Genomic DNA, 12,626 nt, shown 5'->3' with positions numbered 1-12,626 from the left:
TGACATCGCCAACCAGCAATGGAATACCAGAATACCAGAATACGTACCATCATTTATCCAGGTTATTGTAACCTCAGATCATTGAATGGAGCGCAACAGTACTGTTCTGAAGGCGTTTCACCTCTCATCTGGTCAGGCTTCATCAGTTGAGGTCCAATGACCAGATAGGACCAGCTCCAGTCTGAAGGAATTACACAGGAGTCAAAGTATTTATTTTTGCAATTTTGTCCATGGGGTCCCTTTGACAGTTCTTTGGTCTTGCCCATGGTGGTGGAGATGTTTGAATGGAAGACACACCGGCCCCCCCTCACTTCCAAAGTTGTGAGCGCAGATCCTGGAGTGGTGACGGAAAGTTCATCTCAGACCATTTTAAAAAGGATTCTAAAGTGAGCCAATGGATAGAAATAGAACCGGAGTGATTTGTGTATTTGCGTATTGTGCGTCTTGAGTTAGAAGGAGAGAGAACTGGAGCCTGCAAAGGAGGACCTAATTTACTCCATTTCAGTAATCAAGCCTGGTGTTAATGAACGCATGAATTGCTTTTTCAAGATCTGCTCAGCTGAGGTGAAAAGAACCTGCGATGGTTGGGACTTTTTGACATGGCGTATGAATCCCCGTCAGCAGTGTCGTCCATCAACGGTGACGAGTGATGGCGATGAGAAGCGTAGATTGGGGCTTCTCTGATGTTGCTGTTGTTTATGTACGTGTTCCACGGCGCACGGGTCGTAGCCATCGTCAGGCGATTAATACGACGCTAGTGACGCTAACCAAAGTTCCACTGCACAAATGAATGCATGAACTTTAACGAGCATGTGACTGGTTCCTTTATTGACGGCTTAACGTGTGGAGCGATTGCATTAGGTCATCTTTGGCACCCGCACAAATGTTGGGTTGAGGTTTTGCGGAGGCCTCCTCGGCATGAAGAAGGCAGCCAACCATGTTGGCTAAGAAGACGACATGTAAAAATATCCTGGCATCATCTTGTGCCTTCACACTTTGTGTGCGATTACTCTCATCTCCATGTGTTAATATGATTAATTAGCGGGAATAAACACTTTCCGAAGACACAGGCTGCACGGTGAGCCACACACCTGCAGAAGCTCTGATTAAAGACAACGCCTGGTGGCATGGAGCCTTTTCTTCAGACCCGCTAATTGGAATCTGAAAACGTTCCGGCTAATTAGGAAAAGGCAGACGAGGCTTGATTAGTTTGAATGCAAAGTGTAACTTGTGTCAAGGTGGGAGTTGGGCATGTGCGAGGTTTTAGCTCTTCGCTATCACCGTGCCAAGATAATTGTAATTGTGGGCATTTGCATACGTTAATGAATTTGCGTGATGCCCCTTGATCATACGTGGAATAAATAATTGATGCGGTATCAGCAGCTACCGTGACAAGTGGGACATTTTGGAGTAGCTAAGCGCATTAAGGTGCAAACTTTGATGGCTGCCAGGCAAGGTGCAAAAGTGGAGCAGATGCTATCTTCCGCTAGCTGCTATCGCACCCAGATTAGCTTTAAACCTCCGATGGGATGTGTTCGCCGTTAAAAAGGCACCCTGAGTTATAGATCATTGGAATAATTGTTTTTCAAGAAGCCGTGGATAATTACGTAGGACAAAGCGTACAACAAACAGAAAACGACCCCAAAAGGAGCCAACTGAAGAGGGCCGACGACCTCATGATTAGACTGCGTTCAGCTTGGGGTTCATTAGGACCGGTCGGCCGCGAGATACGCCCCAAGTTCAGCCTCCCAGGAGCGCCGGCGGCACAGATACACGGCTCATGTTTAATTGCTTCTGTAAATGGCCAAAGCTCAAGCCTGCTAATTCCATTCCCTGGGGTAATCAGCCATGTTTTAACCGTGCGGGGCTAACGAGAGCCACCGTTAGCCGCTAGCTGTCGGCACCACTCGCAGTGACGGAAAATCCTTTTAATATGACTTCAAACCATTGCTTGTTTCCTCACATTGACCAGGAAGCTGGTGAAGAAATACAATTCATTTCAACCATCACAAGGAAAAACGATGAACATTTTTCAACAACCCATAAGAAGCCACGGTGGAACCTTGGTTTGTGGCATTCATTACATGTACGAAAACCGACGGACGTAATGTAAATCCAAGTTGACTGTATAGGAAACATTTAGTGGTTGTCATGTGACAGTCATGTGACAGTCACGTGTCCTGTGTCAGGTAAGCTAGCTCATTTCTAAACGTTTATTTTCAATCAATTGTAACGCTTTAAGAATTGAAATTGTATATTTCTTCAATGAATTTATGGAAAGCAAGCTGGGAAAATGTTGCTTTTGGGCTTTGACCCATCAAATTGCCGTAGAGCGCCTGCTGTCGCATATTTGTCCCAATTGCTAACATGACATTCAATGCAATGATTTGAAACAAAACAAAACCAAAACGTGGCAGGTTGACTTCTTTTCAAATATCTAAAACATTTAGCATGAACATGTAACGTATCTGTAACGTCACACATCTGTGACATCAGTTAGCAGTACAGTGGCACCTCGGTTAGCATCAGCTGTACACCAAAATCTTGCCTCGGTTTAAGTACATTTCAGTGTCAGTGTACAATTTGGCGTATGTCTTGTCACGTCATTAATACTGACTGTGTTCTTCATGTGTTATTATCACAAAGTGTCCCAAGGAGGCGCAAGTCAGCCCTGTGATGTCATCAGTGGTTGATTTTGTAGTTCTTTGCTAACTAACACAGTTACACCACATAAAGGACGAATGAAAGGGATAAATAATAACAACCAACTGGAGTTGTACAGCGCCATTCAAGGTACCCAAAGCGCATTATTCATTTAGCCACACCGTGGTGCTAGTAATCTAAATGGTAAATGGTCTTTCATTTGTATAGTGCTTTTCCACGAACCCGCAACCTTCAGGTTGGGACACAACCACACGGCCTGAGCGGAGGGATATAACCACCTGCTCTATCTCCCGAGTACTGCAAATGAACATTTAAGGATCCTTTCACTGAAGGGAGACAAAGACACAATGTGGCAGAGAGATCAACATGGACAAGCATATGCTATATGCTAACCCTATGAACGAATTCTTGACTTCAATAGTTTCTCACATTCTTCATCAAAATCCCGGCACTTGCATCTTTTACTGCCGTGATCAAAATATAAGCTGAGACGTGAGGTGAGAAATAACTCATGGCAAAACAGGAAGGTGCCACATTGTGTCTTTGGCAACAATGACGGTAAAATAACCTTCAATTTTTATGTATCCCTTTCATTCAGAATTGTATATATATATTTTTATATGCATTGAGATTGTTTTCTGCATGTAATACTATAAAACCGTGTTTTGGCTATCTGGAACGGATGAATTGAATTTTCATTATTCCTTATGGGAAAAAATAGACTGGGATATGGTCGGACCTTCTGGAACGTATTGCCGATGCTCACCAATATTCCACAGTATATTATTCTAACAATCTGTGGTATATCCAACATCAGTTGACTTGAAATGGATCCGGCTTCTTATGGGTTCAAAAAAGTTTGTAGCATCATTGTGAGTCTTCAAACAGCATCGCTAAATGAGATTTCATTGATTAGATTCTGACTGTATTGACTGTATATTCAACAGTACTGTACATGACGTCCGGAAAACATACAAGAGACAAATCAGAGTTCATTCCAAACGTTGATGCTTGGCGGCAAAGCACTTGGACAGCCATTTTCCAGCAGTCCATCACACTCTCCATGAAGAGTCTTTTGTTCCTTCCTCGGAACAATGGCAGGGCCAACCGTCATCACTGTCCTCGCAGTCCAAAGCAGCCTCTGCCAATGCGGTCCACACGGAACGACGGAGCACTCTTATAGCGAGCACAATAAACTTTGGACGTGGCGCATGACCTTTATGACAACATGGCGGAATGGGATGTTGTTGGAAGAATGCATTTCAGGACAGGGATCCGTGGTGGTGAGCAGAATCCACAACAATGGCGACGATAGCAGGAGACGGGAAGAAAAGCAATGGCACGCACAACACTCAGCACACCTGCGGAGATGACAGGAATCAATGGTAGGACACAACTGCATGTACGGTTGTACTGTATATACTGTACATATGGTCATCTTTTGCTTGGTCTGTGCTTTGTTTACTAAATCCTTTAACTGTACATGACTAGACTGCGTCTGGAATGGACTGCTTGTATCGGAGTGCTGACGTGGGAGATTTCAAATGCAGGCAGATATAATTCTATATAGTCGTCCATGGCTTCTAACAGCTTCATTCATTTTCTCCCAGCTATGTAATCCTGGTATTTCTAGTATTTTCTATAGGTATGTGTTTACCTTTTGGTCTGTCAAGACAGAATTACTTGGCAGAGGAGGCAGGTGGCTGTTGAGCAAGGCAGCAGCGGGTCTGTCGTGCTCACAGAAGATTGTACCGTTCATATAATGGAAGCGATCTCCGGGCATGAGTCTGTTTCTGCATGTGGCGCAGCTGAAACACTGGAGGTTGACAAACGACAAAGGGTCAGGAAGTACAGTAGAACAAGTCATCATCACAGCAACGTAGCAGCTTGTCGGCATTCCGGGGGTGCTTGCTAATGAGCGGAGAAAATAAGGAGAAATAAAAAACAAATTGCACAAGAAAAAGAATAACAAATAATAACACAAATATTTGTAAATATAGTTGCATAATGATTTTTAGCCGGTTAACAAAATGTTCAAAAATATAAAAATAATATATTTTTAAATAATATAACATTAGCACGGGTGTAAGAAAATATCGTTTCGGAGATATGTCGCGATACTTCGTTCCACGATACTGTATCGATATTAAAAAGTATGATATGGATAACATCAGCGGCCCCTGCGGTGTACAAGTGTGGACACATTTTGGATTTCTACACAAAGTAGGGTGTGCACAAATTGACAAAAGCCATGCCGTTTGTAAAATGTGTCGTGCCCGAATGAAGTATTCGGGAAATACCACAAAACTGCGAGTCCACTTAGTGAGACACCATGAGGACCTGCCACTAGCAAGCAATGCAAAGGTCCTTTTGTATACTACAAAAGTAGTACTTTTTGTTTTTCAAATTGATATCGCTATTTAGTTAAATAATGCTTATTTCAAGCATCCTGAAAGGACTTTTTACTGATGTTAGTTACTTTGTTCCACAAAAATACTCTTCTGATGGTGGATAAGTCAGGGACTGTATACTCTGCATTTTTTTTGCCTAGTATCGTGATACATATCGTATCGCCAATACACACCCCTAATCATTCATGCTGAGTAGCAATACATTTTATAGTTGAAATGTGTTGAAGTGTGATCCAGAAAAAAGTCAAGTGGTAGAGTCCTCCCAAAAATGACACCCACATTAGCCACTAAGGATAGTTTTTCTTTGTAAAGGTAGTATTCTTGATGCAGCTGTCCGTCATCTGTATGTTTGAGGGCGGGGAAACAACACAATTAATTTCCTTCCTCACACTGGGGGGACAACATCCCAGATGTTTCTGTCAAACGAACAGCAGGCTGAGGTGGGAGTTTGGGATTTACCTTGAGGTGGTAAACATTTCCCTGTGCCCTCATCACCATCTCATTGGCTGGGATGGACTGCCCGCAGGCATTGCACGCCCCGCTGTGCCCAAACAGCCTGCAAATGAAAAAAAAGACACATTGCTCATTTGATCCAAATTCCAAATTTACAACCCCCCCCCGCCCCACAAACACACACACACACAGGAGCTCACCTGATGTAGTCGCTGCGACACAGAATCATGCCGCCTTTGCTGTAGCAGCTGGTACCGATGTCGCCCAGCTGGGCTTGGCAGCAAGAGCACTTGAGGCAGCGAGTGTGCCAGTAACGCTCCATGGAGAAGAGCAGGAAGCGGTCAAAAATCTTCCCGCCACATCCTGCGCATGACCTCGGGGCCGGAGGTACGCCTGACACTTGACTGTTCACCATCCTCACCTGCCTTCAGCCTGTCCTGCACTCACAAAACACAACACATCATCTCCACATTTCCGATAATTGGGATCATTCTGAACATGGTATCGATTTGGTATCGATAGCAAGTAAATACATGGCCAGCACATACAGATACTGTACTTTTTACATCTTGTACATTTCATGGTCATTATTGGATGATCATGATGACAGTACGATATAACTTAACAGTCCAGGGTGTACCCAGTTGGGATAGGCTCCAGCATACTCTGCAACCCTAGTTAGGATAATGGATGGATGGTTATTAGTCCCTTTTATAGTACATATATTTAAGCTAAATTTTAGTGCAAAATGATGACAGATAAGGCTCTAGCTTTATGCCTTGAAGGGCCTTCTGTGTCCAAGAACTTATTCTCTGACTTTGTAAACAATATATAAATACAGCAATGTCAACAATGTCACAAACATTGACACACAAAACATATCTGTGTAATAAATATGCCGCTGTTATCGCTAATAGATGTGGTGCTGCCTGCTGGTTCTCATTTATGAACACATTATAACACACCTAGTCTGCCAAAGAATAAGAAACGGAGCAGTGATCGGTGTTGCCGACTTTAGCCACTTTACGGCTATATCAAGCTAGCATGCAGAACCTTCTAGAAAGCCACTATAGACTAATCTATAGCTCTTCTCAACGAGCAACGTGTCCCAATGTCTCCAATAGGGCTTTGTGATGGACTCATGGTTCTCATCAATGGGATGGGAACCATTCAGGAGCGTCTGTCATGTGACAATCATGTGACATGGCTTCCCCAAATTAGCTGTATTTCAGGTAAGCTAGCTCATTTCCAAAAGCTCATTTTTCCACCATTTTAAATCAATATAACAATGGTAATGTTTGAATGGGTTATGAAATATTACAGTTAAAATCTTCTTAATATAGTTCCTCAGTTAATTTATAGAAAAAAGCTAAAAATAACATCGCTAAGGGGCTTTTAGCTTTCAAATTGCTATGGAAAGCCTGACTTGAACAATGTAACGTATAAATAAGATCACACTACAACTACATGAATTAGTATCTCCATGGATTGTTATTTTTTTATCTTATTTATATCTGATAAGACATTATCAGATATATCATTATTGATATTAATGTGCGCATATATTGAACCAATGATGTGGTCTATGACATACGTCATGTCTTGTCTTATATGTTATGGTAATCCGCTTTTACTAGTAGTAGTAGTAGTAGTATCTAGTAGTAAAAAAAGACATGAAGCATTGAAGTACAAGCAGATTCTGCTCACGTGATGTAGTTTTTTTAAATAGGAAAAGTCAGCAAACGGTACTTTTGGAAGTATTGATGACAAAGCTTTTCCTCTTCGTCACTTTTTACAGCATTTCAGTGTTAAAGGCAAGAGGGAGGAAGGAAGGGAGGAAGGAAGGAAACTGATCTCGTTACCTTCGTGGAATCGCGCTTTTAATCCCGCAGCTGAAGTTGAAACCAAAAAAGAATCTGCCAAAGTCAAAAATGACACTTTGACCCCTCCATGACTTTCAACAAGATCGCACCGAGAGAAAAGTAATCCCGCCTTCAGTAGTTTGATCTGACTTTGGAGCTCCGCGGATTCATAATACGAACCGCAGGGAGCTGCCTGCCTTCCTTCTTCTCTTCTCTTCCAGTGTGGAATTAAAAATGCCTTCCTCGACGCTTTCGAATGCTTGTGACAGCGACGCTATTCATCAAATTGCGCAAGGAGCGTATTTAAATTACAGAGAGCTGACGTACGGATGTCAAGGCAGGAGGCAGCCAATAGGAAAGCAGTGGGCGTGGCTTGGTTTACAACGATTTATGAGGTTCTCATCTTTCTGCTCTCAGTGAGGGCATGTAAAATACAGACTGTCCCTAAAGGCTAGACACGTACACACAATTATTTTGGTTAAAAAATAAATACATAAATAACTCAGGACAATATAGGGAGTCTCTAAAGTCTGAACACAGGCAATATGTGCATATATTATACTAAAAAAATTATATATATTCTTCTTTTCTACTGCAATGTACATATACTGTATATACAGTCTCATCCCTATGATGTAAAAATATGCATATTTTGCAAATTCCTTGCTAAATTAAATGAAAATACTACTATAAAGCATTCAGTAGGCATATCCAAAGATGTGATATGTAGTACACTACTTTGGCCACTAGGTAATGTTAAACTGATGAGACATTATCTACCTCAGGAAGTACGCTGTCCGGGAAAACACGAGGAACTTCCTGCTAACATGTTAGTTTACGTTATGTCTTATTTTCTCATATTATGTCTACTAGATTGGGTAATAGGAGTTACAGGTCACTATAGGGGTGTTAGTTCATGCCTAGAGGGCTCTAATAATGTTAAAAAAACATATTTAGAAGGTCGCAAACAGGTTTTATATGTTTCATTTATGTATATTTAACTATGAAAATATTCCATTTATTAATTAGGAATCCTGCTTCAGGGAATATGTCATGATAAATATTAAGGATGTCTGATAATTATCTGTAGAGATAATTATTAGCCCGATATCAGCATAAAAAAGCAAAAAAAAGACAATATCAGACATCACTAATTAATTTATATTGAATAGATTTTATTTATTTAAATTATATTTTTTCTAATTTTCAACAAATATAAGTTTTGTTTTAACTGTAATTCAATTTAAATAAAAGTCATTGAACTATTTATTTTTTTATGACTGAAAGCAAAGCATTTTTCACACTTTTATGCCATTCTCTTAGTCATGCAAGTATGACGTTTGTGACGTTTCAGACAGTTGCAGTATAAACAGGCAACCACTAGGGAGCAGTAGAGACTGGCGTTTTAAGTATACACCATGAGACTTCTAATACTCGAGTGTTCCCCTATTCACTGGTCATATGTTTACATACACTCAGCATAGGCATGGATATCTTATTCATTTACCTACCGTAATGATACATTATCTAATTCTATTTAATAAACTAAATCTATTTAATAAACAACTCGTCCTTGAAGTATGGACACATACAGTACTATAGTACAGTTAAAGTGTTTAAGCTAATAAATAATAATAATAATAATAATAATAATACAATAATGAATAATACTGTACTGGTCACTTTAGACGATTTTGGTTGAGCTTTGTGTTCGATGGAAATTTCAACATGGAACGTACCATAACGCTGATGTAATAGTAATGGTTTTATTTCATTTGAACATGCATCAGATTCCAATTGAGTGCATCCCATAATCAGTTCCCAGTTCCACATGTCCAAAAGGAGTAGGAAGAAGCAAAGCTTATTAAATCCTACCCCTCCATCTGGTACTTTTACAATCACTAACTATTACATTTGTTCACATTTGTTCACTTATAGTTTTTTTTTAATTTTTAATTTTTAATTTTTAATTTTTAATTTTTAATTTTTAATTTTTAATTTTTAATTTTTATTTTTTATTTTTTATTTTTTATTTTTTATTTTTTATTTTTTATTTTTTATTTTTTATTTTTTATTTTTTATTTTTTATTTTTTATTTTTTATTTTTTATTTTTTTATTTTTATTATTATTATTTTTTTTTATTTATTTATTGGAATAAATATTGGAAGCACAGCTCACCATTTCCATGTGAAAGTCCAGGGTAGTTGCACCACCAAGTGGAGAACTACATAAACAAATACATCTTTCTCGTCTTTGACTTAGGTCCCAAAACAAACAGTTCTACTCAGCGAGGACCGTGCATTGATGCGGTTCATGTTCTCATCTCTAAAATGAGAGCAGTTTGTTCCTCTGCTGTGGGCTGCGTCGCTTGCCAAGCACACTTCCACCACTCTCTGAGGCTACATTGATTTCCGACATATTTCCTGTTCATCTGTCAAAGCCGTGCTGAAAGTCACAGTTCGCTGTGAGGCTGGACGACACCTGTAACTTCCCGTCTGGCTTCTCGGCCAATGCAAACTGTCTGCAGAGCCTCACAGTCCATCACATCCACCAATCTAGCACACTGGGACGTGGAGAGATCCTTCAAGCTGTGGTTTCCTACTCTGACGCGTGACCGTATTACATGTTGGTTGCGGTATTGCAGCTCAAATATGACACATCAGTCCAGGATTTCTCAACTGTCATTTTTCGACCTTTTGTATTGAGTGGTTGTGGTCTCCTATAGAGCAGCTACACACAATAACCCGCACAGAAAGCTTTACAGGTTTTGCAGAATCTGCACCTATTCCAGCTGGATGTCCTTTGATTTGCACTTCCTGCCAAAACGATCTGTTTTTATTTTTTCATGTTTGCATCTGAGTGTGACGCGTCTGGGATGAGACTCAGTACCTCCAAATCAGAGGCCATGGTTCTCAGTCGGAAATGGGTGGAGTGCTCCCTCCGGGTTGGGAATGAGGCATCTTGTCTCGGGCGCCTCCCGGATGCCTCCCTGGTGAGGTGTTCCGGGCATGCCCAGCCGGGAAAAGTCCCCGGGGCAGACCTAGGACATGCTGGAAGGTTTATGTCTCACAGCTGGCCTGGGAACGCCTTGGTGTCCTCCCGGTGGAGCTGGAGGAGGGGGCCAGGGACCGGGAAGTCTGGGCTTCCCTACTAAGACTGCTGCCCCCAGCGACCCGGACCCGGATAAGCGCAGGAAAATGGATGGATGGATGGTGGTTTGAATTGTCTTGTTTTGTTCAAATTGGTTCGTTTGAGGTTCAGCTGACCTTCTTTTAGCAGGTTGACCCTCTGGTTTAAATTCCACTGAATTTCAGTTGATCCGATGGGATGTCAACAGGCTGACCAAAGAGATGTATTTGTTTATAACCTAAAGGACTAACTATGACTAAACGATGACCATCCAATTTGTCAATACGGCATTATGAAGTTCCCTAAAATACCAGAATCACTCTGATAAACAAACGACTAGGCCAACGTTGCCATGGGACACCAGTTTCCGTGTACTTAAACTCTGGTGAGGGGAGGATTTCCGCGAGTTTACGCCGGCCAAACAATGTGTGTGTACAAACATCGTCATCAGGGAACATTAGGCGAGTGCAAACTGACGGTGAGTGACGCTCGCGAATGCGAATTCTGCCTCCATGGTGAGGTGGTATGCAAGCTTTGTGGATGATGTGCATTGGTTGGACGGGACAAGAATGTCCAAAGTTGGGCTGTAAAGTACTTTGACGTCACTCGTTGTACAAACACAACTCCAAGCCAATTTCAGAGATCTTCCTATGCACACATACGTATAATGTCACTTTCACATACACATCTAGAATAAAATATTTGTTTCTGCATATATCAAAATAATGCTTTATGGTTTGTGAAACTTGAGGCTGCACTGTCCAGTGACGATATTAATATATATTGACTTTTTTCATGATTACGGATTGGCCACAGCGGATCTTTTCATGGTCCAGCTCCCCTGGCTACATTTTAGAACCATAATGAGTCCAAAAGTTTACCAACTGCTAAATGAGCTCATTTGGTCGATTATACGATGTAGGTCATACATTTGATGTCTTCATGTCAAATATGACAGAGTGTGACAGGAGAGGTCGGAACGTGACGTCATCATCAGTGGATCTTGAGATTAAGGTCAGGCAGTTCCTCTGCCGTCACAGAAGAAGCCAAAGGTGAGGGTGAGGAATTTAGTGCTCCGGCGTTATGTTTGAGCTCTCCAGCCAGCCGGCACATTGTGGAAGTCCACTAAGCAGGACACTGAAGTTTTCATTCCTTTTTAACGGATCCAGTGTGCATCATGTCGTGAGATATCAGTGTCAACTTGATATTGACATTCACAAAAAAATGTTTTAGCTTATGAAAAAATCTTTAGTGTCGAAGTTTATTCACCGACTGAGAATTGAACCAGCAACCGTTTGGTTGGAAGACAACCGCTCCTCAACCTGAGGCATGCCACCATACACAGAATGAGTAGAATAATTCAGATAATGTGAAATGTCAAATTAATTCAAGGGGAGACATTGCAATAATCCATTCATATTCAATGGTCACAGAATTATGGAAAATTTGGGAACTTTTTCAAAAAAGTCCTAATGTCGGCATTGTTTGAAATCATTGAGAAATGTGTGAGCAGTTAATGGACTAAAAACGACAGAAATCATAAATTGTTGAATTGTCTAAATATGTTGGCCCATTACATTCTTGCTGCTCCCAACTCCCTTGACATCATCCCTCACCTTTCTCACAATCATAGTTTTTTTTATAAATTCACAAATGATTGCACCAATAGAGCTCTCTTTCTCACCAAGCTTCTTGCTGGCGCTTTTGTAATCCATTCTGGTCTTCAATCAGGTCAGCTCTTTGGTCTTGCCCACGGCGGTGTCGAGGTTTGAATGGAAGAGAGTGTTTGTGTGAAAGCTGTCTTTTATCCACATAATGACTTGACATTAGGAGGTTTTCTTAAAGGCACAGGACTAAAATAAAAACTGGCCTGTCAGAGTCAGTTTGCCCAAATACTTACTTCCTACTCCAGTCAAATAAAAATTAATTTCTAAGCTTTATTTAACTTTTTTTTAACATTTTGTCCCTTGCTGAATCTACGGCAAAAATGATGGAGTGTGGCTAAATGTGCTGAATGAGCAAATCCTAATTTACACAGTGTAAGTGAGAAATAATGCTTTATGATGGACGGGGCTGTGAGACACAGACGGACCCTTCATTCAGGCT

The 12,626-nt window shown here is 41.0% G+C and overlaps 1 protein-coding gene across 1 annotated transcript; it reads right to left on the bottom strand.

The window, feature by feature from the left end:
* Positions 1 to 1,913: 1,913 nt before the first annotated feature.
* Positions 1,914 to 7,677, bottom strand: lmo4lb (LIM domain only 4-like b). The gene is made up of 5 exons (XM_058071383.2): positions 7,391 to 7,677; positions 5,729 to 5,965; positions 5,535 to 5,631; positions 4,322 to 4,480; positions 1,914 to 4,025 (listed from the first exon to the last, which is right to left on the bottom strand). Exons 2-5 carry the CDS (start codon positions 5,941 to 5,943, stop codon positions 4,017 to 4,019), a joined length of 480 nt encoding a protein of 159 aa, XP_057927366.2. The 5' UTR covers positions 5,944 to 5,965; positions 7,391 to 7,677; the 3' UTR covers positions 1,914 to 4,016.
* Between the last annotated feature and the right edge of the window lie 4,949 nt (positions 7,678 to 12,626).

The sequence above is a fragment of the Doryrhamphus excisus genome, linkage group LG3 (assembly GCF_037039965.1).
Source record: "Doryrhamphus excisus strain RoL-2023G ecotype Guam linkage group LG3, RoL_Dexc_Guam_v1.1, whole genome shotgun sequence".
NCBI classification, from domain to species: Eukaryota; Metazoa; Chordata; class Actinopteri; order Syngnathiformes; family Syngnathidae; genus Doryrhamphus; species Doryrhamphus excisus.
Note: the sequence above shows the minus strand (reverse complement) of the source record. Positions and strands in the feature narration are given on the sequence as shown.